The sequence below is a fragment of the Xyrauchen texanus genome, chromosome 47, assembly GCF_025860055.1.
Source record: "Xyrauchen texanus isolate HMW12.3.18 chromosome 47, RBS_HiC_50CHRs, whole genome shotgun sequence".
Lineage (NCBI taxonomy): Eukaryota > Metazoa > Chordata > Actinopteri > Cypriniformes > Catostomidae > Xyrauchen > Xyrauchen texanus.
The window spans coordinates 13,464,944-13,491,582 of record NC_068322.1 but is presented as its reverse complement, the minus strand read 5'-3'; the positions used below and the strand labels follow the sequence as shown (position 1 = coordinate 13,491,582).

Here is a 26,639-nt window from a genome sequence, read left to right as displayed (position 1 = left end):
GATGACTCATCTTCCGCTATGCAGATTGTTGCATTATTGCGTCATAATAAGTCTATAGACCTTATTCACAGTAGCACCATCTTACATTTTTGACGTGAATGAAAATAAGGCTGTGAGGGATAGACTTACAATCTCTTCAGTGACATGCACTGTACGTCTTGTCATTAGTGTCAAATATGGTGCTGAGCTGTATAAGGTCTATTGGCTTCAAAAAAGGATCAGCCCTTTGATATGTCCAGCCCAAACTTGCAGTTTCAATAGGAAATATGTCAACACAGGACAGAAAACTGTGCTCATTGGGTTTATGTAAAATGTACCCACCCCACACAATATCATTTTATTGAGGTCACTCCAGTCCACAACCTTAAAGGACAGAAGACAAATTAAACTTTTGTTATGGAGTATTCAAACCAAACAGCCAGTTAACTATGTAGGGCAGCTGTTAGACTGAGAACAGTGCCAGAACGGAGAACAATTTTCCTGCTGAAATCTAATTTCAGCCGAACACACCTCTACCCTTCATCTGGGTGAAGATCCAATCTAAAATATGATGAGCAGCACAAAGCTCAATATTGGATTACGTTTGTCCTTCTATCTCTTGTTCTATCCGTCTGCTTCCTCTTCCCGATCCCCCTTTTCTTTCTTTTTTTTTTTTTGCTTGGATTTTGCAAGAACTAATTTGTCTGTGATTGTGTAAGAAGAATGTGTGTGTGTGTGTGTGTTTCACAGATATTTGATTGTGTATTGGGCTTTTTGTGTACTTGCTTGGATCTCTCTCAGACTTTAGCAGGGATTCCCACACTTAGCTCCAAGAATCTTCCTTTGGGACCTATCAACATAATTCCATCTAATTTTCGAAGCTGAATATTTATTGAATGGCTGTCATTTAAGAAAGCTAGAGAGGGCTCATATCTCTCTTCTCAGGGTTCTGAAGTACTTGAGTAGTTAATTTCTATACTTGAGTATTATTTGTGGAATTTTTACTTTACTCAAGTGGCAGTGAAACTGAATACTTGTACCCATACTCATACATTTCCATTGCAAAAAGAATATGTTTTACTCCTTAAAAGTACTCCAAAATATGAATCATAAATTATTTTCTTTTTCCTCATGAAATATTTCATATTTTTGTCAATTTTACAGAGCTTTCAAGCCAATTAAATTGTGCTGCCGACTGATCACCAGGCCTATACGGAATCAGCGTGGGATCAACAAATGCACAGTGCTCTGCAGGTAATTTCTTACATTAAGTGCTGTGATGATGTTGTATATGGAGCTAAATGAATTTCTGAGACATGTTGGTGGCAGATCTTTGCTTGATTTTCACATAAAGAATGTGATGAATCTTGAATAATAACTCAAGATCAGAACATGTTAGGAACCTGAGACACCATTGAGATTAATGACATCAGGTTTTTAACGTCACTCACTTGCACTCAGGAAGTGACTGTTGCGCCAACAAGTATTAAGCAAGCAGATATGTTCTAAAGAATGTCTAGTCTAGGGTTTAGTCATTGAAATTGCATGTTTTTTTCTCAAACAGTTTTTGTGAAGTCATGGTAACTCTGTAAGAGCTCTGATATTGTTGAAAGATCCTTAAATGATTCAATCTTGGATTGCTGAAGCTGGTAGATTGCTTGAGGAAGTACCACAAGTAACTTCAAGCACCAACAGTAGACTTTAGACAGAGTGCATGACTGAATTGCGTATTTAATTGGAAACAAACAAAAGCAAAGCTTTGATTGATAGTCCAGTTCATTAATTATGTTTCACGTTTATTGACCTAGGTGTGTTGAAAGTGTCTTTCCACTAATTTCTAGTAGACTAAAAACTCTAGAAAACATGGGTCAAATCAATCAAATCACTTTATTGCCACTCAACCATATACGCAAGTGCAACAGTGGGTGAAAGTCTTGGGTGCAGTTCCAAGCAACATAGCAGTCATGACAGTGATAGTGACATATACCATATAATTTTTACGTTGAGAAAATTAAACGTAACGTTGAACAGTCCAACCAATTAAATGGCCTATACTTCCCTTAAAGTCACATTGTCATTTGTGTCAAATTGAATATGGTATCTATTCTTGGTCTATTACTTCATGAATGCCAATAGGGTGACCAAACATCATGGTTTTACAAACCTTTATATAATAAAAATAAGTAGTCTTAGCTTTAGCTTGATTTGATAAATATGCATGTTTTAAACTTTTCATGCTTTTTTCTATCATGAGAAATGAGCAGTAGCATGACATATAGCCTTAAGCAACAAGATAGAATGGTAAGTATTACATAAAGTGTAGAATACATCAGTTGTTTCCACCTCAGGATGTTGACAGATAAGTTGAAAGCATCCAGCGTGCATTTATTGTAGTTCTACAAATGGCATTTTCAAAGGTAAATGCTTATATTTACTGTAGGATTAAGAATGGATTGTCACCTCCAGTAAAACCCATGAGAAAGCAAATGATATGCCCCTCTAAAGCTGGAATATTCGAGTCACAAGATTGGTAATTAATTAGAAATGCTGAAAAAGACTGTTAGAAAAGGTCAGACTGATGCATACTACCACTGATTAATGGTTACATTATACTGTATTATATAAAACATGTGACTTAGGAGTAATTCTCAGAAACCATTAAGGGGCTGTAAATATAAATAGAGGACCTATTCATCTACATACTGAATGCTGCAGCTGGCACACATGTCATCATTGCAATGGACAACATGTTCATGGTTAATCAACCCATATGTTTTTAGCTTGATATATGGGTTTTAATCTGGTTCACTAGAGGTTAACACAACATATGCAATGTTGAGGATTACTAACAAGAATCACAAGAAAAAGTTAAGAACAGGCATGCAAACGGAAGTCAAAATAAATCACTTCACAGATCAAGTCCACATGTTTCTGATTTAACCATCAACACCACAAATCTAAGTTCTACCACCTTTTACCATACACTATATAACTAAAAGTATCATACTAGATTAGCCTACTGGAGTTGTAGATTTACTGGAATTGTCAAACCCATTAATTAGAAGTGGGTGTCCACATACATTTGGACATATACTGTATATTCTTTTTATTATTGTTTGAAGATTTCAGGGTGTGGCATTAGAGAGAGCCAGTAACAGCTGGCCTTTCTATACACACCTTATTTGTGGTTGCGAGAGTTTTTCTGCATTGCTCATCTGTTTTTGTCTGTCGCTTCATGTCAAAAACTTGATATGGTTTAGACAGCAAATACTAAAGGACTGACTGTATCTCCCATAAACTGAGAGGGAGAGAGAGTGAGGAACAATAATGATGTTTTTTTTTTTTTTTCAAGTTCTACAAATCTTTCCTTTGGTACAGCAAAGAGCCTTCTTATCAATGAAAATGTTTCATTGTATAGGGGTCTTGAATTGGCTATAATTCATAAATTATGAATTATAGCCAAGGATATAGCTGAAGGATAACAAAATAAAGGACCAGAGGCGGCGAGGGGGGCTGTTAGTCAGACTGGTGGGGCCCCGGCCTGAATCGGGCAGGGGAGGAGTGTGACGAGGAGGGTGTGGCCGGGCCGTGATGGAGTATGGCTGCAGCTGAATCAGCTGATTGGCGGGAGAGCGAGATAAGGGGCGGCCAGGGGTGCCAGTTCGAGAGAGAGACGCACATGGCCACGTTGCACATTTGTTTATGATGGTTTTAAGTTTACTATTAAACTTTGTTAACTGTTCAGCTAGTTCCTGCCTCCTCCTTGTCCATCCATGTGTTACACTGAGTTACAGTAGACTTTGTCAGTTTGAAACAGTCTGGCCATTCTCTGTTGACCTCTCTCATCAACAAGGCATTTCCATCCATAGACCTGCCTCTCACTGGATGTTTTTTGTTTTTGGCACCATTAAGAGTAAATCATGTTGTGCGTGGAAAATCCCAGGAGATCAGCAGTTAGAGAAATACTCCAACAAACCTGTCTGGCACCAACTGTCCTCCATAAGATTATCTAATCAGGCAATTGTGTGGCTGCAGTGCATAAAATCAAGCAGATATGGATCAGGAGCTTTAGTCAGTGTTCACATCAACCATTAGAATGAGGAAAACATTTAATCATAGTGATTTAGACTGTGGCAAGATTGTTGATGCCAGATGGGCTAGTTTGAGAATTTCTGTAACGGCTGATCTCTTGGGAATTTACTGTGAATGGTGCCAAAAACAGAAACATCTAATGAGCGACAGTTCTGTGGATGGAAACGCCTTGATGAGAGAGACTGGTTTGAACTGACAAAGTTTAACTCTGATAACCACTCTGTACAATTGTGGTGAGATGAATATCGGGTTGGCGCTGTTTTGGTGGCAAGAGGGGTCCTACACAATATTAGACAGGTGGTTTTAATGTTGTGGCTGATCAGTGAATATGCTGTTATAATTAGAAAAATGTTTTTGTGGTACTTAAAAAGGTTCTCCTAGGGCATAAGACTGTAAAATTGTTTCTTAACAGGACACGTAGTCACTGAGACAAGGCTAAGTCAAGATTAACTAAACATTTACCTGATTAACTTTAAGGGAATATTTCAGGTGCAACACAAGTTAAGCTCAATCGACAGCATTTGTAGCATAATATTTATTACCACAAAAATGTATTTAGACTTGTCCCTCCCTCATTTAAAAAAGCAAAAATGTAGGTTCCAATGAGATGCTTACTGGAAGTGAATCTATAAACTTTAAAAAAAAAAACTCAGTTTGAAAAGTTTAGCCACTAAACATAAATTATAATCATGAACATGACTTAAGTGTGATATAATCGTTTACCAACTATCAACATAATAAATGTTTATGGTAATAAACATAAAGCACAAATGCTTATAAAGAAAATGGAGTTCTACAGTTAGGATGTAGAATACTCTTTCTGTTATATGGCCCCTGTTTGGTGTTGACTTTGAAACATTTTGAAGCATTTTTTTCATGAATGCACACAATTTATTCATTACTCCCATTGAGTGAAGAATGCTCGCTCTGAGAAGATCACCTCCAGATCACCATAGCAACTGTAAGCACTCCACACTCAAGCATTTTGTTTTGTTTTCAGCATTCTCCATAAATAGTTCACATGGTATTCCATATTTCTCTTGCTTCAGGTCCTCCTCCTACTTACCAATTGACTCCAGTGTTGAGGGTTAAGAAAAAAACAATAAACCTGTCAATTATATGAAGGCAGAAGCCACCTCGTCTTGAGTTTCTTCTCGGTTTAGCTGTAGTTGTTGCCATAGATGCCATCCTACACACCCACTTTAACACTTTATTTTTGTCCAACCAATCCTTTCAACTGGATCCTGTTTTACAACTGATTGGTACATGTCTCAACAAACACCAAAGTCTGATACGTAGTTGATCATGATATTTAACTGTCATTATCATTGACTGTTAATAATTATAACCTAACCCATTTAAAAAAAAGGAATGTTTCTCTGAGATTTCAGTGTCAGTGATGCACCCTTTGCATTTATCTATATTACGCAAATATTCATACTCCCTTGCAACACACGAACACACACATGTACGTACATTAATTAGCTATTAAAATGAGGATATACCAGTGTAGCGCGGGGCCGGGCCGGAATGACACACGCCCCGACCCAAATCAGCCAGATGAGGCAAGCGAGGAATAAAGGCCACCGAAGATGGCAGTTCGAGAGAGAGTGAGAACTACAGGCAGCTGCCCTGTATGTGTTAATGTTTGTGTGTTTTTATTTAAGTTAATCATTAAAGGGAAAGGAGGAGCCAGTTCTCGCCTCCTCCTTTCGCCATTACAACCACAGACTATCGTTTTCTTTATACATAGAAAGCACCTTATGATTACCAAAGACTAAACCTACCCATAAAAAACATTGCATGTTTAGAGTTTGAAAAAATAAAAGACTATCATTTATCCCCAAAGGGATGTTTTTAGGAGGTCATATCTGGCTAACTTATGCACACACATTCACTGAAGTTTTTTTTGTTGTTCTGGTTGTGTGAAAGCGGCTCCCGTTTACTGCGAACAGATCAGAGGCCTAATCTCTAAATCTGCAACCACAGCACAAACTCAACCAAAGAGTCAACACTCGATCCAGCTTACAGCAAAGAGGGAGAGAACGGTGGCCTACATAGTTTATTTATATAATTTTATGTGATGTCAAATGGAACCTAGGAATGGTGTTATGTTCAGTTTAATGTTTGAGTATGAATCATCTTTTTTCTCAAATGAATTAAAGACCCTGTGAAATCAAGCACATCATTTTTCCTGTGATGACGTATTTTCTATTGAAACAGTAAGTTAGGTTGGGACATATGGAAGGCCTCGTCCACCTTTTTTTTTCTTAGCCAATAGCTAATGTTACAGTCATGAACATGATTTGCTACTTGCTATTGCATGTCAAAAGTAGATGGTATTAGAGGGAGGCGATGATCTCATTATAGAGAGCTTTTTATTGGAAAATTAATCTGAGTGCAAGATGCATGGCAAATAGAGGAGTCAGGAGGCAGCAGAAAAAGTCAGTGAGCAGTCAGTGTCATTCACAAAACTCAAACAAAGGGGCACTCTGTGGCCAAGTAATCACACACAAACAAGACAATAATTCTTATCACACACACAGGAACAGTTGCTCTCTGGTCGCTCACTTTCTCCCAACTGATGCGCTTGTCTGCCTTTTCAGGTCTCCCTCCGCCATCACTATAACAAGACACAGGTGTTAATAATAATAATAATAGCCCAGGTGACGAGCCTTACCACCCTCCCTCTCCCACAGACAAACACAAGACCCCATCCCCACATACCTCCACCGCCTGACTCAGTACTGCCTCCATCAATGACTTTAGGTGGTTGAGGTTGTAAATTTGACATGCCTGTCCTTGTCCATTTGCCTAACATCATAATCAAGATGTGACCTCAAAGGGCCCCTGCCACTTGGCAAGTAATTTAGAGCTTGAGGTGGGCAGTAATACAAGCACTTTATCTCCTGGTGTGAATTCCCATAGTCGTGTGCCCGTCATACAGTCGGCTTTGACGTTCCTGAGCTTGGAGCAAATTCTGCTGTGTTAATTGACCCAAAGTGTGGAGATTTGCTTTAAGATCAAGAACGTGCTAAAAAGGTCCCTCCTCCCAAGCTTCCTGCATCATGTCAAGCATGCCGCACGGCGATGCCCATACAGCAGCTCGAATGGGGAAAACCCTGTGGAGGCTTGTGGGACCTCTCGCACTGCAAATAACAGGGGTTCAAGCCACTTATCCCAATTTCTAGTGTCCTCATGTACGAACTTATGAATCATATTTTTTTTAAGGTTTTATTAAATTGTTCCTCCAACCCATCTGTTTGTGGGTGGTGAACACTGGAGCTAATTGATTTAATACCTAATAGTTCGTACAGTTTGCGTAGTGTTCATGACATAAATGTAGTGCCTTGATCAGTAAGGATTTTTTTTGGAATCCCCACTCAGGAGATTATTCTGAAGAGTTCCTCCTTAATACTGTGTGCGAAGATGTTTCGCATTGCGTTGCATAGTCTACCAGAAGTTTTATTGACAACACCATAATTACCAGCTCCCATCCTGGACACGTATCACTGTAAGCTCAGATAGGGCTGCGTTCAGTATTTCACAGCAACAGTGAATGAGCCACCATTAACTTCTGATATGTTTCGTATCTGTTTCCTATGCACAGATCCAATAATATCAGGTAAACTGCTCATACCGTCGTCCAATGACAGGCCGTCTTGCATCCACTTCGAGTGGCATGTGGATGAGGGGGTGTGTCTTATAACCAAGTCAAAAGTTAATTAGTTGCTCCCATGAGTCAACAGTCCAATGGCATTTTTTAACTGGATTCTCAATTTATTAAAGAAAAGGTAAAGAAGCCATTGGCAAATGACTTAATTGAGGCAATTGCCAAATACCTTTTTAAAATGCAATTTAAATTGTGTTTTAAAAGTGCATTTAAAAGACTCATTAATGTACTCATTTATTGCTACATTTAAGTATTTTAAAGATGAAATTAATACGATTTATTAATGCACAATTTTATTGTTAAATATAATGACAGTTTAAACATTAATTAAATAAACACATTTAAATGTGTCTTTGCATTTGTCCATTTATAATTTGATTTATATCTCAAATGAATCAATTGATAATTTATTCCTTCATTCTTTTTTAATTGACACTCCTGGGCTTCAGCTGTCATGAATTGACAAATGGTATAAGAAAAGGAAAAGACAAACATAAAGAAAAGCTATTGGCAAATGAATGAAGAAAAGCAATTTAAAGGTACATTTAAAAATGACTTATTAATGTGCTGTTATTTTGCTAAATATAAGTACATTTTAAAACATGAATTACATAAACATGTCTTTATTTGTCCATTTTTAAATTGGTTTATTCACATTTAAATGTCTATTGATTGTCCATTTATAAATGGGTTTATTTATTCACATTTCTATTTTCAAATTAATATATTGATATTATAATATCTGGGCTTCTATAGACATGGACTAAAAGCCACAAATAAAATACTTTAAAAGTCAGTACGTAAGCTATATTATTTGCTGAATTCAGTCTTGTTTTTTATCACCCATATTTAATGTCAACTTTTTCTTCTCTTAGTTGACTCTAGGGGACATTTCTAGCATAGAGATTCCAGAATAAGAAAATGTTGCTCTCTGCAAAAAATATGGTGCCACTTCACCATCAAAGGAGTGATTTTCCATTTCTGTAAACACTCTAGATCTAAATTTTAACATGGTAAAACTTTTTCCACTTTCCTATATGTTATGATGTGTGTCAGGAAGGAAAATCTGAAGAAGCACCTTAGGTCTGTGTTTTACGAGCTAGCGCATTTATAGCAAGTTGTAAACGAGTATTTGTTGTGTGTAAGTGTACGTGTCTTATCAGATAAGCCAACAGCTGCTGAGCTGGTTATAGAATGTGGCACTGTTGGCTGTCTGTCATCTCCTTCAATTATACTCTCTCTCTCTCTCTCTCTCTCGCTCTCTCTCTCTCTCACACACACACACACACACACACACACACACACACACTTTTAAGTCCACAGGAGCTGGGTTTTCTCTTTGCCACTCATTGCCTCAGTCATGCCTGAGATCAGTGTGGCCAGAGCTGATTGTAGCTGATGTAATATTATGCTCTTTTCTGATGTAATGGCCTCTTTCCTTGTGCTCATAACTGTTTGGGTTTTATTGGAATCCTAAAAGGATAGTTTACCCAAATATGATAATTCTGTCATCATTTACTCACCCTCATGTTGTTCCAAACTCACATGACTTTCTTCTGTTGAACACAAAAGGAGATGTTAAGGGGTATGTTAATCTGAGTCACCATTCACTTTTAATTTCACAGGCTGGCAAATGTAATGCGTTTATTTCCATGATTTAGAGTTGACTGTTGACTGAAAAAAATGAATGCAGTATCTTGTTTTTTCCACTTACTAAAACTTCAGCAAACCTTCCCCAATTAATTTGTCTAAAATTGGAGGTACATGCTCGACTTGACTGCACATTCTAGCACTGAAACGAATTGTGTTGACCAGCGCACACTTCCTCATTACACACAACGCATGTCCCGGCCATAATAAAGACAAGGAGTGTGAGAGAGTCCGAGTGTGAATGAAATAGAGACTGAACGGTATACCCAGAGAAATTTATAATTTTGAGATTTTAAACTTCACAAAATTAAACATCAGCATTTAGTTTGTTCTGCTAAATGACTAAAAGTTTTATATCTACTTCCTAAGACATGATGTTAATGTTGGTAAACCGCTTCAGCAGGAAGAAGCTCTTAGGGAGTAGGGTAGCATTGTGATCTTGAATATTGATTTGAGAAGCACCCTTTATTTAAATTTTAATCTTACTTTTATTTTATTCTAATTATTTATTTAATTTAAACTTTTTTTCTTTTTTTTTAATTATTATTATTATTATTATATATTTATTTATTTATTTTTATTAAAATTTTATATGTTGTATTATATATGTGGTATATATGTATTTTCTATGTTCTCCCTCCCATCACCCCAACCCACCTTCTGGATACGAACAATGTGAAAAATGTTTGCTGGGTTCTGTATAACTGTTGTACACTGTATAACTTGATGTGATTAGCAAACTGAAATTCAATAAACACATTGTTCAATTTTTTTTTATATCTTATATTTTTATATCTGTAAGTATAGTGTCTAATAATGCATTGGCAATGCACACTTAAGTTGTATCTTGCCAATAAAGCTTGATATGAACTGAATCTGCCCATTTGATTCTATTTTTAAAAAAACTCCACTGGGAAACGGTAAAAGATTTTGCCCCACTTTTAATTACAGCAGGCCAAATAATTTTATGGCATGTAAACATATACGTACATGTTTCAAAGTTTTATACCTGTAAAAATATGTGTAACTACATGGCCATTTGGATTTAAATAAGCAGATAGTTTAGAGTTTATGATTGGATCATTACCGCAGTGATTATGTTTCAGCTTGCAACAATTATTTTAACCCTAACTGATGCAGTGTGTTGCTTGTCATTTCTTAAACAACCATGTCAGAAGACGTATCCCGTGGTCGTCAAAAAGATGTTACTGTGTTAAAGAAGGGGCAAATTATTGGACTGCATCAAACAAAGAAACAACTAAGGAGATCACTGAAATCACTGAAATTGGGTTAGGATCGGTCTAACGTATTATTAAAAACTGGATGATTAGTGGTGAACTTCTTTCTCTGAAGAAATATGGTTTAAAAAAAATCTTGAATGATCATGATTGAAGATCACTAAAACTCTTGGTGAATTCACATAGTAAAAAATCGACAGTAGAACTGCTATGTTTAATAGTGAATGTAAAAGCATTTCCACACACACAATGCAACGAGAATTTACAGGATTGAGACTAAACTGCTGTGACCACAAGAAAGCCACTTGTTATTGAGGCTAATCGGAAAAAACGACTTTAATTTGCTAGGGAGCATAAAGATTGAACTGTGGAGCAATGGAAAAAGGTCATGTGGTCTGATGAGTCCAGATTTAATCAAAGTATAGATGAAATATATTTATGATTATATTAATGTTTGTTTTAATGTACCAAGCACCACGATTGATCTTGATTGATTACAGAGCTATATGTGATTATTTAAATTTGAATAAATTCACAGTCCTACTTTTATAGAGCTGTTCAGGTTGTAGTCCAAAAACCCGGAAAAGAATTCGTCAGGATTTTCCTATGGATTTTTATAATGGGGTTTTTGCAATTTATGAGTTAAATAAGGTCTGTTGTAAACATTACTTCACGATACATGGATGTTTGTTCTACAGCATAAATTACACAGCCATACGACAAATGTACATTTTAAAGCCGTATTGAATTGCATACTTTTTTTAACAAACACACAGCAGCTTTAATAATCATGTTTTAGTTATTAAAGTGTGTAATTGATGTTGTAGAATATCCATGTGTCGGGTTTGCATACAAATTGACATCATGGCTGAACAGCTCTATTGCATCTTTTTTTCATACAATAAAAGTGAATGGTGTTATACTGCTGTGATATATATCATCTAACATCTATTTTTGTGTTCCATGGAAGAATGTAATTCATCCCAAACTTAAATTTTTAGGTGAACTATCCCTTTATTCACTGGTTAAGTCTTAATTTCCTATACAATTATTTTATTGCTGTCTTGGAGAAACAAATGATATATTAATAAGAACTAAATTGTGATTTTCCTTCATACAGGATCCATACACATAAATTAGCATTGATAGGGACACTGTTGTAACCAAGCCAACTCTTTTTGATAATTCTGAGGAAAGACAAAGTGTGCAGTGTGTTCAAGGCAAGCGTGTGTTAAAACACATACAAACTCACAGACTCGCTACCGGACGTGACTCAACTACAGGGTGCTGAAAGCGTGCCACAGCTCAGAGGAAAGGTTGGACGATATCCATATGAGTTCTTGAACTTGCGCACACACACACACACACACACACACAAACAAACAAAAAAAGAAAGAGACTCATGTGAAGAAACACATGGTACTTGGCAAAAACGCAAGGACACAGACACACGCAAACCCTGAAGGGCAGGCTGGACAAGGTATCTGTTCCGATATGAAGTTGGGATGGTTGATATGTTTCATGATTATTGCAGAGATTAAAATAACATCCAGAACATATTTATGAAACAGCTGAAGGGGTTGTAGTTTAAACCCCTAACATTCCTCCCACAACCATGCATGCTGCACCCAGACTCTGTTCCATTACCTCAGAGATTTGGATCAGGCCTGCTCTGCTACACCTAATTTATGGCAAAATAGCTTTAATACAGATCAGAATGCTGCTGTGCTGTTTCTCCTGTCCTATGCATCCCTGTATGTTGGCTTCTCTAATAATCTTAAATGCTCCTTTAGCTCAAGTGGTGCTAGCAACACTAAGGTTGTAGATCTTTGATCTCTTTGTCAAGTCAGGCCATTTTTATTTGTAAGCAAATTTCATGATTAATATTGTTTAACAGCAGATTTACAGAAAAAAAAAGCTTTACAGCTTTGACCTCATACATTGTGGATAAATGTGTCTGCCAAATGCAAAATGCTTAATCACATTTTTATGTTCTCTATAAACATGTAGAAAAATGTACCATGGAAACAATGGTTTCTGTCAAAAGTGTAGTTCATTATATTAACAACCACTGTTGCTCAAAATAAGTAATCCGTTACAAATAATGAATTACTTCTCTAAAATTGTAATTGTATTACTTTACTGATTACTTCATTGAAAAGTTATCACATTGCTAATTACTTCAGTTATAAGTTTCTTTCTTTTTTTTTAGAGTACTTCTTCATTTACATAAACATACCGTTTATTTTTGAGATTACACCCGCTGTTTGTGCACATACACCCACAGATAGTGCGAATACTCCCACCTACGGCGGGAACTCACATAAATTGGATAAGACGTAGTGCACAGTCGTAGCGCATAGCAGTGACTTTATGATAGTATGGTACAAAAATAGAGCCTAGTAACTGCAATTACTTTGTACTCATATTGCACCCAACACTGCAAAAAGCATGACATCACTGAACAAGGCTTGAGCTGTGCCCTTGCTCCTCTGCCCACAGGGACGTCCAAAGATTCCAAAATGTTGGTAAAATTTGGTGTATAGAACTTTGACAGAAGCCTCGTGAAAATTACAGGATTGGCAGCATTTTTGCTAAATGATATTATGTGGTTCATTACATGTATCGCAGCAGTTGCATAGTGAAATGTTCACTGTGTGGTGCTAAAAGTGAGTTAAATGTTCTCCCAAATAGAAGACGTTTTAAAAGTTAATTCTCTATCCAGTTATAAATCAAATAAACCTACCTCTTTTCCCTAACCTTAAACCTAAGCTTACCCTATGGTGTCAGAAAAGAAAATGTGAGATGAAAGACACAATTGTTAAAGCAACCATTTCATTTGACGGTGCTTCTATGACTCTTTCGGCTCACATGTTGACCTGTTTTCAGACACTATTTAGCAGAAACGGCCACTTCTATTAAAATGAAAGTGAGAAATTGGAACGTTCAACCAAGGAGCTCTAAACACCCAACAGTCAATGGGTGTAGACAAGAAGACATGCTGGCCGACAGTGGATGGACTTGCTAGAAAGACTTTGCTTGCGTGCTCTTCTGGATTCGTACCCCGGTTCTTTGCATCATAATTGCAACACTTTATCAGTTGAGCGATGGCACAATTTGATCGCACTCGAACAAGCTTGTTCATAAACTAGCATTGTGTTAGCGAAAAGTGTTTCTGAACTGATAATCTACCGTTTTAATCGTGAATTTGTGTGAGCAGGCATAAAAGTAATTGTTTCATTATTTCAGTAGGAAACTGGCACAATATGTAGAATGAGCCAGGTAAAAACAATTTAGTAAAAAAGTAGATATAGTAACGTGTTTCTTTGAGACCTTTATTTGCCCATGTGGCTTGTTTGCTCTGCCGAGGCATAGCTGGTCCCTTTTGGCTCACACTTTTCCTCTCGACAAAGTTGTAAAAGTTACACAATATCGTATCCTTGATTATCTAGAGCCTGGGGCTAATAAGGACATTCTGGAAGGGGCTCCTCATCTCTCTTACCTCTAAAACTAAAGTCATACCAGCCTGGCGACTCGGAGAGATATGCACAGCATACAGAGTATGGGTTGCAGATTAGCATCTCTATTTATAGACTTGTGGTCTGCAAGATTGTTTTAACCTCAATTTATCAAGGTTCTGTAAACATTAATGTGGCTTAAAAAAAGAGCAGAAATTTTCCCTGACTCTCTCTTCCTGTTCCTCTGTTTCATAAACCTGTTTTTAGGCTTTGTGGAAGTGAATAGGAAGTGTGTGATGGTCTTTGAGCAGAACAGAGAGTTGAATTTCCTTTGGAATGCCCAACATGGGTTTAGTGTGTAAGTGATGGCCAAACCACACAGTTGGGGGTTTCAATTCCAACCATTGAAATAAGAAACGCACTGTGAAGAACGTGTGTAACACTCCTTCAGGTTCAGGTATGGAAAAGGAGGAGACGGGGAGCAGTGACACGCTTCAGATAAGCTTTTATTTTTCTGCCTTCCACACTCTCTGTGTGCGTTCTTCACAGTGTGTTTCTTATTTCAAACAGTTCAGAGTAACAAAACTCTCAGTCAGCATAAACGTCTCGAAATCTTCAGCTTCACAATACATAGGCATAAACTATTTAATCTCAGCTTCACAACACTCAAATAAGCCACGGCAATCGCTGCACACACGTGCTCTTCTCTCTGCTCTCTGTCATGTTTTGGCTGCTTTTGAGGCCTCTCCCCGCTATCACTGTAACAAGAAACAGCTGTTAGAAATCATGTCAACCAGCTTGACGAGCCACACCACTCCCTCTCTCCCGTAAACAGACACATGACCACTCCCCCATCACCACAGCCATTTTGTGTAAGAAGAATATGACAAATTGTGACTCAAGATATTGCCTTTTCATGATATATTTAATTTAGTAAATTTCTATTAGCTTTGAGGTTATGCTAAACTAATTTCTTGGGAAATGGACCAAAAATAGCTGTGACTCATCTTACACTTACAGTGTTTCTACATTTTTGTCCAATAAATTGCTCTCTGTCTTCTAAATAGCAGTAGCAAGCAGCAAGTAACGGTTCACAGCTGTGATTATAATTTTAAGGCTGAAACTGTTTGTTCATAAAATTCTCTTTGTGCATAGTAGTATTAATTGTCCTACCAAGTCTCAGCCTCAGACAGCATGCCCAAGGATTGCCCACAGTCCGTGCTCTAATAATCTTATGCACATAGCACACCAAATTGAAAAATGCTTTCCGAGCCACTCGGCACAAATCTTATCGGCTGGTTTGATAGAACTTCCCTGTTAGTCTGGACGATAGTCCGCCTGGAAACAGTCATGTTCACAAGGTTCCTTATTGATACAGTGACGAAATGATCACCAGATTTGTCCAAGTTTGCCAGGTTAGTGACATCAAATCTCAAGTAGCAGAAAGTAAAGTGGATATCCACAAGCATAACTGCATATTCTGCTTTGCTAGGCAAGACTATATCCTACCTGACAAAGTGCTTACTAAATAATGAGTTTGTATGGACCTACTCTTGACACTGACGCCAAATAGGTTTGTAGAGATGACCAGGCCTGAGACTTGGAATCTTAGAATGTGGTTATTTGCTAAATACTGACATTAGCTGGTCTTGGACCAACCCATGTGACGGCATAATTGAATGACAGGTTACAAGGGCAGGTCAGGTTGAACCTTGAGTCAGCCCACAGCAGTTCAGAGGTAATTGCCCTTGGCTACAATATGGAAAAAGCAACTGAATTAGGTCGGAATGTCCTTGTCATGTACTGGGGCATTTTGAAACACCAATCAGCAATTTATTCCCCTGATAGGGGGACATGGCCGCATACACTTACCGGCTGTTCTAAAAAGGTTCATGCCAATTGGAAACGTACAAGTCCAAAACATAATCAGCATCATTTTGCAGTTTGAAATAAATGTACCAAACTGTTCCAAAAAAGCAGATGGTTGTTGAAGAATTATAAGTATAAAGAGTATGATTAGAGAACTCTGGATGGTGGAAGGTTTGCTGATCTATTTTCCAAGGCTTTTTAAAGATGAAATAAGACAACAGCTGTTTGGATCACTTTAAGCAATGTCAAAAAATTCTTAGATATGGATGTGCAAATGCTGTGTAAGAATATAATCATTATTAGTGTATCTTTGACTTGTTTGTTAGAACTATATACTAGTCTGTAGACTTTAGAATTGTAGTTTGTTAGTAAAACAAAATACAGTGTTCATGAAACTTGGTTGTGTAGGATGCACATTGTTTCTTTAAAATAATACTACAGTGCACTTGCATCAAATATTGGATCTTCCCCTTGATGTGATTGGGTAATTCCAAATATCACCGTAGAAGTTTCAACAGAATGCAGAAGCAGAATACATCTTTTATATGCCAGTGTGAGCTTATACACATGACTGCCATTTAACCAGTATTGCTTCAAGCATATTATAGATTGAGCAATTTATATCAACTAATCGTTGTTTAAACCATCTTGTGTGAGTATGTATAGCAGTGCTTTACCCTTACAAAAAGTACTGTGGTGGTACCATGATACAATGATGGTATCAAATGGTAACAACATGCTTCTGAATGATTACCAAATGTAGGCAGTATGGTATTTAAATGACAGTCCAAGATATTTAAAACATTACAGTGGAACTGCTTTTTTTTTTTTTGCACATTAATTTGAGATTCAAAGCTCTATGATTGTGTATTGTTGGGTAATTCATAGGAAAGGGCTAATAATCCTTCATCCAGCCCTTTTTTCACATGCTCTGTTACGTCACTGCGTGATCGCGTTGTGATTGGCTCGTTTTTGTTGCTGTTGATGCGTGTGGCAGCGGGGGCATTACATAAAGGCTGTTCGCTTTCGATACAGCCTATTCTGCTGGAGAGCAGTGACGGAGGAGGGTTGTCAGCCCGTCGACAAGAGCCCACCACTATTTTAAGCTTAAAAAAACAACCCAAGACAAAGCACTCTGCCGTCCTGGAACACGCAGTACTTTCCCGATTTTTTCTGTCTCAACAAATAAATGCTCGACATAGGCATCAGAGAAATAAAACACGTGAAAAACAAGGACCATTTTATGAACGGAAACAAAAGTGCTCTGCCCATTCAGCACCAAGATAACGCGCACGGAGCCTCTCAATGCATACCCTCTGTGCTCGGGGAACGATGAAGCCAGAGATAAGCGCCGCCGTCGGGTTTCTCTCGAGATTCCTGCGGATTAAAGGACATGTGAACGACAGACAGCTCCAGTCATTCAACCAGTCTTTACAGGACATCCTGTCAGGTAAATAAAATATTTATACAAACACATTGATACTTGCCTAATTGTATTTAATTTCTATGTATGCGTATTTTGTATTTGTGAAAAGTGTGGATAAACACCGACATTTTTTGTGTTAAATCTATGGGGTTGGCCACATAGGCAGAAGCGCACGGACGCGTGGGGGGTCGTTCGCTACCGAACGCTTTTTGTGACACAAATAGCTCGACGCAACGAATAGAACAGAACGCGTGTGCGCGTTTTTAACTTTTGGAGTTCTTTTTAACTTGACAAAGCGTCTAAGAAACGCGAGAATCTGCGCAGCGGTCGTCCACAGACGTTCGTCTCGCGCGTGTTTACATAGAAAAACAATTAAAAACAGCGCGGACGCAAAAACGTGTTCGATGTGAACAGCCCCTTGTGTGGAGGAACATAAAGGCGCAGTCATAAACAGCTAACCCACGTCAAAACGGCGATCTAAACACTGACTGCAAAAAGACAAAATAACTAGGCCCTAAATAAATTCATAAAGTAGTTAAAGGAACTGAATTTGGTCGACAGGGGATTTTTGTGTTCAAAAATGAATAAATGTGTTCTTTATAAGCGGAGTAGGCAGTATTTAGATTACGTAATGCACAGCATGATCGAAAGTATAGTGGAGATCAAATGTAGATTTAATTAATCTATTTTGCGCATCAGAAGTGCATTCTATAGCCTAACAAACATTTTGTCCGTATTTCATTGTAGTAAACATGTAAGTACAAAGCGTAGCCTTCTGTTATAGTGACTGCAACAAGTTGATCCGACGTTAGAAGAGTAATATTTCAGTTGTTTTGGCGCCCGAATTAATTTTGTTTAAATTTTTATGACAGTTCTTCTTTTGCGGAATTTAATCAATTATTGAATCCGATGAAAGAAACTGTGGTGCATTAGTATAGAGAAGTGGTTCTTTGTTTATTGGTTTAGTAATAGCTGCATGTAATTTAACGTTGTTGATGTTGTTGTTGTTGTTGTTTTCATTTCCCCCCTTTTTCTACAGACCATATTTTTCTGTCTGTATTTTGAATAGATCAGCGTTTTGATAGGCCCTTTATCCATAAAACAAAAGAGAAAGAAAAATAGATCAAATAAATAAATATGGTTAAGCAATTTAATGATATCCAGAACTGTGTATATTTACTTTGAATGCAAAAATATAATGGTAATACCACAATTTAATGCACAAATACGCATATCCTACTTTAGATGTTTGTAGCCAGATGTACAAAATGACTTAAGAAAACCATTAATTTATATAGGCAATGCATCAATCGTTTTATAGCCTATTAATGTAAACATTTTATACATACTTCTTTGATTTTAATGAGGAACAGAGAGTCACTACATGCTGTTTGTAAACAAATGGAGTTGTGCCTCTGACAAAATGGCTGCCATTGGAGAAAGGGGGGATGTGCAGGCTAGTTTCAGTTCACATTATATTATTGCAGTTTAAAGAACTTTATAATGTTACTAGCCTATATTTGTTCTCTCTCATTCCCTGCTCAGCTCTCTCAGTCCAACAAATGTTTACACAATTGAACAATGGGTATTCAACTTGGCAAATAATTATAATTATAATCCTCATGGGTTATTTTAAGTGGGTTTATTTCTACTTCTCACAGTTTAAATGTGTGCATGAGATGTTGGAAGGATGGTGATCTGGATTACCAGATTGAAATCACAGGTGTTGTGTAAGATCTGCCAGAAAATCTGCTTCTCCGTCCTGTTTTTTTCTAATCACTTTACCAAACAGGACTTCGTCAAAGCTCTGTCCTAATTCCCCACTGTAAAGCAAACCATAGCGTAACATTTCACAAACCGAAATATGAAGGTTTTTCAAATATTGATAAACACCAGTTTCACTTCATTAAAAATGTAATACACACAATGAAGATGCACATGCATTGTTATGGTTTGGGCTTTGTCTCGAGTTCTGGATGGGTTGATCTGCAGTGTTTTAGGCTTTCAATAGATTAAGACATTTGCGTCACTGTCAGCACGCAGGCCGCATTTTCCAACCCAGGTTTACGGGTGGCCTGCGGGGGCCTGGTCTAGTTAAGAGCCTTTCAAAGCCTTCAGACCCATCCCTCCATCTCCTGTTCCACACCTGTCACCCAATACACTGAGCCAGAAGGGAAAAAATACACACTTGCACAATGTTGTCATTTGTGTTGAGTGTAATTTGGCTAAATTAAAGGGATATTTCAGAGCTTTTTGCTGTTACTACTGCAAATGTTTATCGATATTCCATATTAAAATTACTTAGGTCAGATGAAAAAGTAACCAAAAGCAGATTTCAGACTCTGTAATATTCTATGTAATCAGGTTGTCTAAAGAGGATGCTGTCTCTTTAAGGCAAGGGTCCCTCCCCCTCCAACTGCACTGCCAGGACTTCAGTCTTTTGCTCTTATTGTGTATAGAATATAATTTGAGGACTTTGCATTTCTCGGGCCAAAAGTTTATTATGCAATCAAAAGGCCCTATCTCGAGCACGTAGGCCCTTCGGACACAGATGGTTAATGGTTGTTTATCTGTGATCTGCCATTGGTGATTTTCTCACTGAATAACATCCTTTGTAGATACTCGCCCCCATTTACTGTAACATTTGCAGCATATCAAGGCCAATTTATCAGATTGTGGTATTTGTGTTGTTAATAAAATGGTGTTTGATTTATTCTGGTTAGCTTGTGTGTTAGGGAATGTGTATGCATTAAAGAATTGTTTCACAATACTTATAAATGTTTACATTTAGAAATATAAAAATTATTATTTTACATTGTATCTGTGTAACATTTTCTACATTTATTACTCGAATAACATACTAGTGCAGAAAATAAAAAATATAGCATTTTATCATACATCAATGCAAAATAAAACAAAGTTTATATGAGCTTATAAATCATATTATCAAAATACTATAACACATTATTTATTAAAAGTCATCAATATTTAAAGCTCTAAAATGATGATCTGGAATTCAGAAATAATTTGTGTATACTTTTGCTTATGAAGAAACAAAAAATTATAACCAATCAAATTCAAGACCCTTTGTTTTCATAAAAATTATTAAATATTTATGAAAAATAATTAATACAATAGTCTTTAAATTAATTCAAATACATTTTTCAGTGTAAAAATATAATTTATATTAGGGCTGCAACAAATAATTTTATATTTATATTGGAAAACAAACCAAAAAAGACAAATAAAAAATATTTTTTTTTTGCATTCTATAATGGGCTAGACTTCACCCTCAACTTTTTTTCACTTGATTTCGATGCATCAATAGCTCACAAAAACAAACTCTTTCTTCTTTATAGAGCTGCGTATCGCCTATTTTCTTCACCATCAGATACACACGGTGACACACATATTATAATTTACTATGTCACAAGCAATCACTATAAACAAAATCTAGCTGTAGCAAGTGTGTGCCAGTGATGAGCGTCTCCACGCAAGACAGTGTATCAGCCTGGAGAAGTTTGAAACTCTCTTACGCTGTTTTTCACGCGAATCATAGAAGCAGCTATGACCAGACAGACAAATGCCAGTTTTGGAGTTTGTGCTTATTTATACAGCCTGCTTCCTTATTATTTTATAATTTATTTATATAAGGATGAATATAACGTATATATACAGTATATAACGGCGCAGTGTTTTCATTTTAGACGCTCTCTCCCGCGTCCTCATTAGCTTTTCAAAAGATCTCATGTTGTGTTAAATGAAATCGGACGACTATTCAACAATTACAATTTTTGTCGACTTTTTTTTATTGTCGACGTTGTCGATAATGTCGACTAATCGTTTCAACCCTAATTTACATTCTACAAAGTTTATTTAGCATAATTTTTTACAGATTTTTGTGTCGACTAATTAATTACATTTACCACACATTTTACAACATTGGCTACAAATGTAATGTCTGATAATTTAATTAATTGTCTTGTTTACCATACATTTTATTTGTTAATGACTTTAGACTACATAATAACTCCTCTCTTTCCCTCTCTCGTACAGAGCAATACAAGCACCACTGGTTCCCGGACCGTCCCAACAAGGGTTCTGGGTACCGCTGCATACGTATCAACCACAAGATGGACCCTCTGGTTGGGCAAGCTGGCCAGCGTATTGGGCTGAGCATTCAGCAGCTCTACGTTCTGCTTCCTAGCGAGCTCACATTGTGGGTCGACCCGTTCGAGGTTTCCTACCGCATCGGTGAGGATGGGTCCATCTGTGTGCTCTACGAGTCCAATCCCAGCACCAGCGGAAACGGCAACATCACCACTGGAAACAGCAACCCAACCTCGTCTGTCACCCAGGTATCGCCCATGGTGGAGAGTCATATCAGCTGCAAGGAGGAACTGCTGGTTATGGGTCGAACCAGCCCAGCAAAACCATACATGATGACTGTGTCCAGCTAAATGGGCCACTTGTCATTTTTAAGATAACATGAAATAAAAAAGAGAGAAAGAAGAAAGAAAAAAAAAACAGGATGTGTCCAATCGTCCAGGTGATGGAAACCTTGTAGGTTTAATTTTCACTCGTTTGGTTGTCTGTTCAGTTCTTGTGTTGGATCTACCAGAGGCTTTACTCTTGGGCAGCTATGAAGACCAGAGACATCGCCCCCACCTCATGACTGGCCCACTCCCATGGCAGTCTTGGGGCTTTACACCATCGTCTGCCGATGTTAAATTTGCACTTTTGCTTTCAATGTTTATGTTATTACATGAACACAAACTCCCTCAAAAATGTTAAGAATTTATGCTCAGAATCCTGTTTCATTATCCCACTGTTCGCTGTCGAGCTGAAGCCCAGACCTGCAGTCAGTTGCGCTAAAGTTTAGTAGCTGCTATGAGCCTCTTTTCTAAAAACCTCACATTTTGTCTTTCTGTAATTTTCTTAATTTCTCAGTGTCTGGTTTGCTGCCAGGCCTCCTCCTGGGCTTCAGGTCAACAAGAATGGTTTCAAACCACCTCCATCATTTACACTGCCGCGGTGGAATACCTGTGCCATACTGTTATCCTCGCTAGACTGTGATGCAAAGGTTCTCATGCTTGTAGCATTTTCCAGGTGGGGTGGGACTCAATCTTAGATGAATGTAATTTATAAGAAAAACAAAGAAAAATCCAACAATGACAAAAACGACGTATTTATGCCCCTTGTAAAACCAAAATGAAAGATGTAGCAAAGTTTTTTTGACTTAGAGCAGATTTCATGTTTATTTTCTGCCTGGTTAGAAAATACGTTGAATGCACTTTTGACATTTAGACTGTGTGGGATGACATTTAGATTTGATCCAGCTACATTCCCCCCATTTCTATATTATCTCCTCATTGAGTTTCACACTGTTTTCGTAATTTGTTTTCTTGCTTACACTCTGCAAAGTGTAAAGTAGTTGCAATATTTTAGAAGCTAGAGAGATAGAAACATTTCAAACCAGGTTGTTCTTGCGTTCAGCTGCCATTTTATACTTTCAAATGACTGTGATGCACACAACTCAGGCTGGTTCACCATTTGGATATCACATGTACAAGGCTTTTGCTCAAAGGCAAAACTCAGCAACTACACAAGTCATGTGGTCAGTCTTGACTGAAATCAGGTCTGTTAGCCCAGTGGTTCTCAACCAGGGGGCTGGGAGCCTAGACCATGTCAAATGACTTTTATAATCTTGAAATGAATCATGAGAAAGTATTTTAATCTATTAACACTCCTAGTTTCTTCAGAATTGGGCATTTCATTATGGTCTTGGACAATGGGGGACCTTTGAGTCAAAAATTTGAGAACCACTGTCTTGGACTATGATCTGTCCTGAGACTGGTGGTTTTGGCACAACTTTTCTCAGATTCAGAGACCAAGGAGTGTAAAAATTGTAGTTACTATAAAATCCACAATAAAATCAAGCAACTGATGACAATTTCAGTGTTGCCGTAGTTACCGCGCTTTGCCTTTGTAGAGCAGATATGTCTCTCTGTGGCTAACATAAAACAGCTAATTCAGTGGGAAAGCTAGGCAAAAAAACAATAGACATCTCGCTGTTGAAAAACCTGGAAACCTTGTTTACGAGACCAGTGTTTCCCATCCCATTGTTTTTAAAGCCACTAAACAAAGACAGACTGGAAAAGCAGATGTTGACTCCTTGTTTGCACACCGAATTGCAGGGCCCACCATGTTTAGAGGTTGATCATGGTGCTTGCTTTTTCACAGAGGGTCTTTAGCCAGAATAACAGCTAAGTGTCAATGGTCTCAGTCTTAACTAGGAGCGCGTGGTCAAACATATCATCTTCCTCTCTAGGCTGGGTGTAGGAGGGGGTAGGACCCTCATAACAGGGCAGCTACAATCCGATCCAGCCCCCTTCCTCACAGCCCGGAGGAGAGCCAGCACACACACTGCACGCACTCCAAACTCACTGAGCCTTACGTACAGGACCAAGACCAAGACAGATAATAATATAAAATGGGGCGAGAAAGATTCGCTGGTGGATTTGTGCTGAATCAGTTTACATTCGTTGGTGTGAGTGGGTGGACATGAGTGTGTGCAAGTGTGTGAAATGGACTGCTCTTGCCTTAGCCGTTTAGCTGCCGAGACAGGGTGCTGATTAACAGTCCTATATGTGTGCTAATACCTTTGACCCCAGAGGATCATGAGTAACAGAGCTGGGTTGTTGTTGCACTGCCTTTCTTCCTTGTTCCTTATTGGTCCATCAGATATTTAAGACAGGAGAGCCCATTTTACAAGCGAAACCACAGTGTACATGATTCTTAAATCCAAATTTGCATTTTAAACATTTGTCGAAGCAATTTCAAACACCCGAGATAGTCCGACAATCTGCATTTTGGATGCAGTTTGCCATCCCACTCCTATGAATACTTTTTTGAACTCCGACAGGCAGCCCACACCCACCTCCTCACCTGCCCCAATGGTTTTAATGTTTAAACATTTTAACCACAGTCTGGTGATCTTAACAAAATTTGAACAGACAATTCAAGTGCTTTTAGATCTATGCTTTTTAAACTACTAAGGATTGTTATTTTACCCCCCACCACCTCCACCGAAATAATGACATCATCAAACAGATTTCACTTCACCATTCTGTAACCTGTTTCAGTTCAGTAAGCGTTTGCACACAAGTTGTAGTATCGTTTTGAGTCTAAAGTCTAATTCAAGGCAAGAGCACATGAAATGCACTTATAGGTTAACATTGAAGTTATGTGACTTTGAGACAGCTGAGTCTCTATTGGAATGTATTGCCAAGCTCAGGCCACAGACATTCATTGCAACCCTTATGGATGTGCAGGTTAAGATGTGAAAAATAGAAGGGAACTATTTGGTTCAAAATTCTGTCAGTCATTTTAGAAGTTATTCGAGTTATTGTCACTTTCACATTCAAAGTGTTTCCATATTTGTAGAATGTATTGTTATTGTACAACATATGGTATGCTAAGTACATAACCATACATATGGGAAGTGCCAATAATTGATATTTTGCTGTGTAGACGTGTTCCTTTTTGTATTTCATATTTGAACATGTATTCCTCTTTCATAAGTGAAGCCATTTGTGTTAGGAGTGTTGGAGAGGACCAAAGTAGTTTTGGTAAAAAACAAACAAACAAAAAAACATATCAGTTTCCATACTCTGTGCTGATAGACTTTCCTTGTTTGAGTTTTTTTTTTCCCCCTCTTTTCTTTCTTTCTTTTTTTCAATTAAAACAACAAAAAAAGAAAGATTCTGAGCTACCCAAGATAAAGCTGTCTGTATCTTGTGATTTTTCTCATCTGTACATCTCTTGTGTTCATACTTTGATTATTCATTCTTGGGTATGTTGTGATGAACTGCTGTAAATTTGTACAGTTCATGTAAATTGATTGTTCGGAAGTTGTACAGATTTCTATATTTTGGAAGAAACGTTTTTTTTTCTCTGTAATAAAAGATTTCCTATCTTGGCAATGTTTCCCCTTGGACCTGGACTTCTACTTTATCATAACACTCTCCTATTCGATTCCGCTATGAATAAAACATATAACATACTGGGCACATGCTATGAAGCCCTTTGACAAATCTATGCCAAACATAAAGTAGTACATAACAGGACCCTCAAGGGAACTTTATGAACATTTCACTTATTTAGTGTATTTATATTCAATGGACCGAGATAGAGAGAAAGAGGTGGGGGTTGGGATAAAAAGGACTATTAAAAAAAGGAAAAATAAAAAGACCTCCATGAAATGCTTGCATGTTTTAGCAGTCCAAACACTTGGTATACTTCGAAAACATTGAGAGAGAACATGCACATTAAAGATGGTTTGAAACGGACCATAAATTCTGTGGGTGTGCCTCGCTTGTGAGGTTATGTAGAACTATATTAGCACAGAAGAGTCCAATCATTATATTTGCCTGGAGGCCTGACCAATTCAAAGCTGTTCTTCCATGTTCTGCAAATGACAATAACTGCATCAAAGTCATTCAGACCTGGACACTCTAGGATGATGTTTCTCAGCTGGAATGGCATTGTTGAAACTAGCACAACTTAAGAGTGTGAGCCAAAGGCATTCGTTGAAACAATTATGGATGAGCACGTTAAGATTAAATTAAATGTAAAAAAATGCATTTTCAGCCATCTTGGTTCCTGAAGTATTTTTCCCATTTGTTTTATTTTATTCCCATTGGGATTTCATAAAGTACTTCATATGAGTTCTAAGCAATGAACCATCTCCAAGGTGAATCACAACAGTACAAACTTTCCTAAGCAAAAAAGTATGTGAAAACTGGACAAAAATGACAAAGGTACAAGGCTGTGTAACTAACTTGTATACTTAATATACTGTAACTTAATGACTTAAAAACAATGGGAAAATATATAATTATTGGTTTAAAGTTGAAGATTCTAAATAAAGAATCTATATATTTAAAATATAATACAAAATATAGTTCGATATAGAAAAATATATATTTTTAAGAGTGTAGGGAGACTCATCATTTGCAGTATGTCAAGGAAGTGGGCAGTCGCTGCAGAGCTCTTTTGGCACGGTTTGTTTAGCGCGATTCTCCGATTTTCTCCCTTTAATATCATGGGTAGTGTTGTTTCACCAAGAATGTCACTAATTAAAAAGGTTTAAAGTTTAATAATGCAGACTGTTGGTTTCAACAGAAGCAGATACATTGATTAACCCCTGAGCTCACAGTAGTTCTGTTTTTAAAAGTTTATAAGTTAACAAT

The 26,639-nt window shown here is 37.5% G+C and overlaps 1 protein-coding gene and 1 long non-coding RNA gene across 2 annotated transcripts in view; both read left to right on the top strand.

The window, feature by feature from the left end:
• Positions 1 to 26,639, top strand: part of LOC127639246 (uncharacterized) — a 153,624-nt gene that overhangs the window by 59,987 nt on the left and 66,998 nt on the right. Inside the window, exon 2 of the long non-coding RNA XR_007969940.1 lies at positions 1,144 to 1,233. This is a non-coding gene — a long non-coding RNA (uncharacterized LOC127639246). The remainder of the gene's footprint in view (positions 1 to 1,143; positions 1,234 to 26,639) is intronic.
• Positions 17,007 to 25,366, top strand: LOC127639244 (protein BTG1-like). Its single transcript, XM_052121158.1, has 2 exons — positions 17,007 to 17,409; positions 21,442 to 25,366. Exons 1-2 carry the CDS (start codon positions 17,265 to 17,267, stop codon positions 21,843 to 21,845), a joined length of 549 nt encoding a protein of 182 aa, XP_051977118.1. The 5' UTR covers positions 17,007 to 17,264; the 3' UTR covers positions 21,846 to 25,366.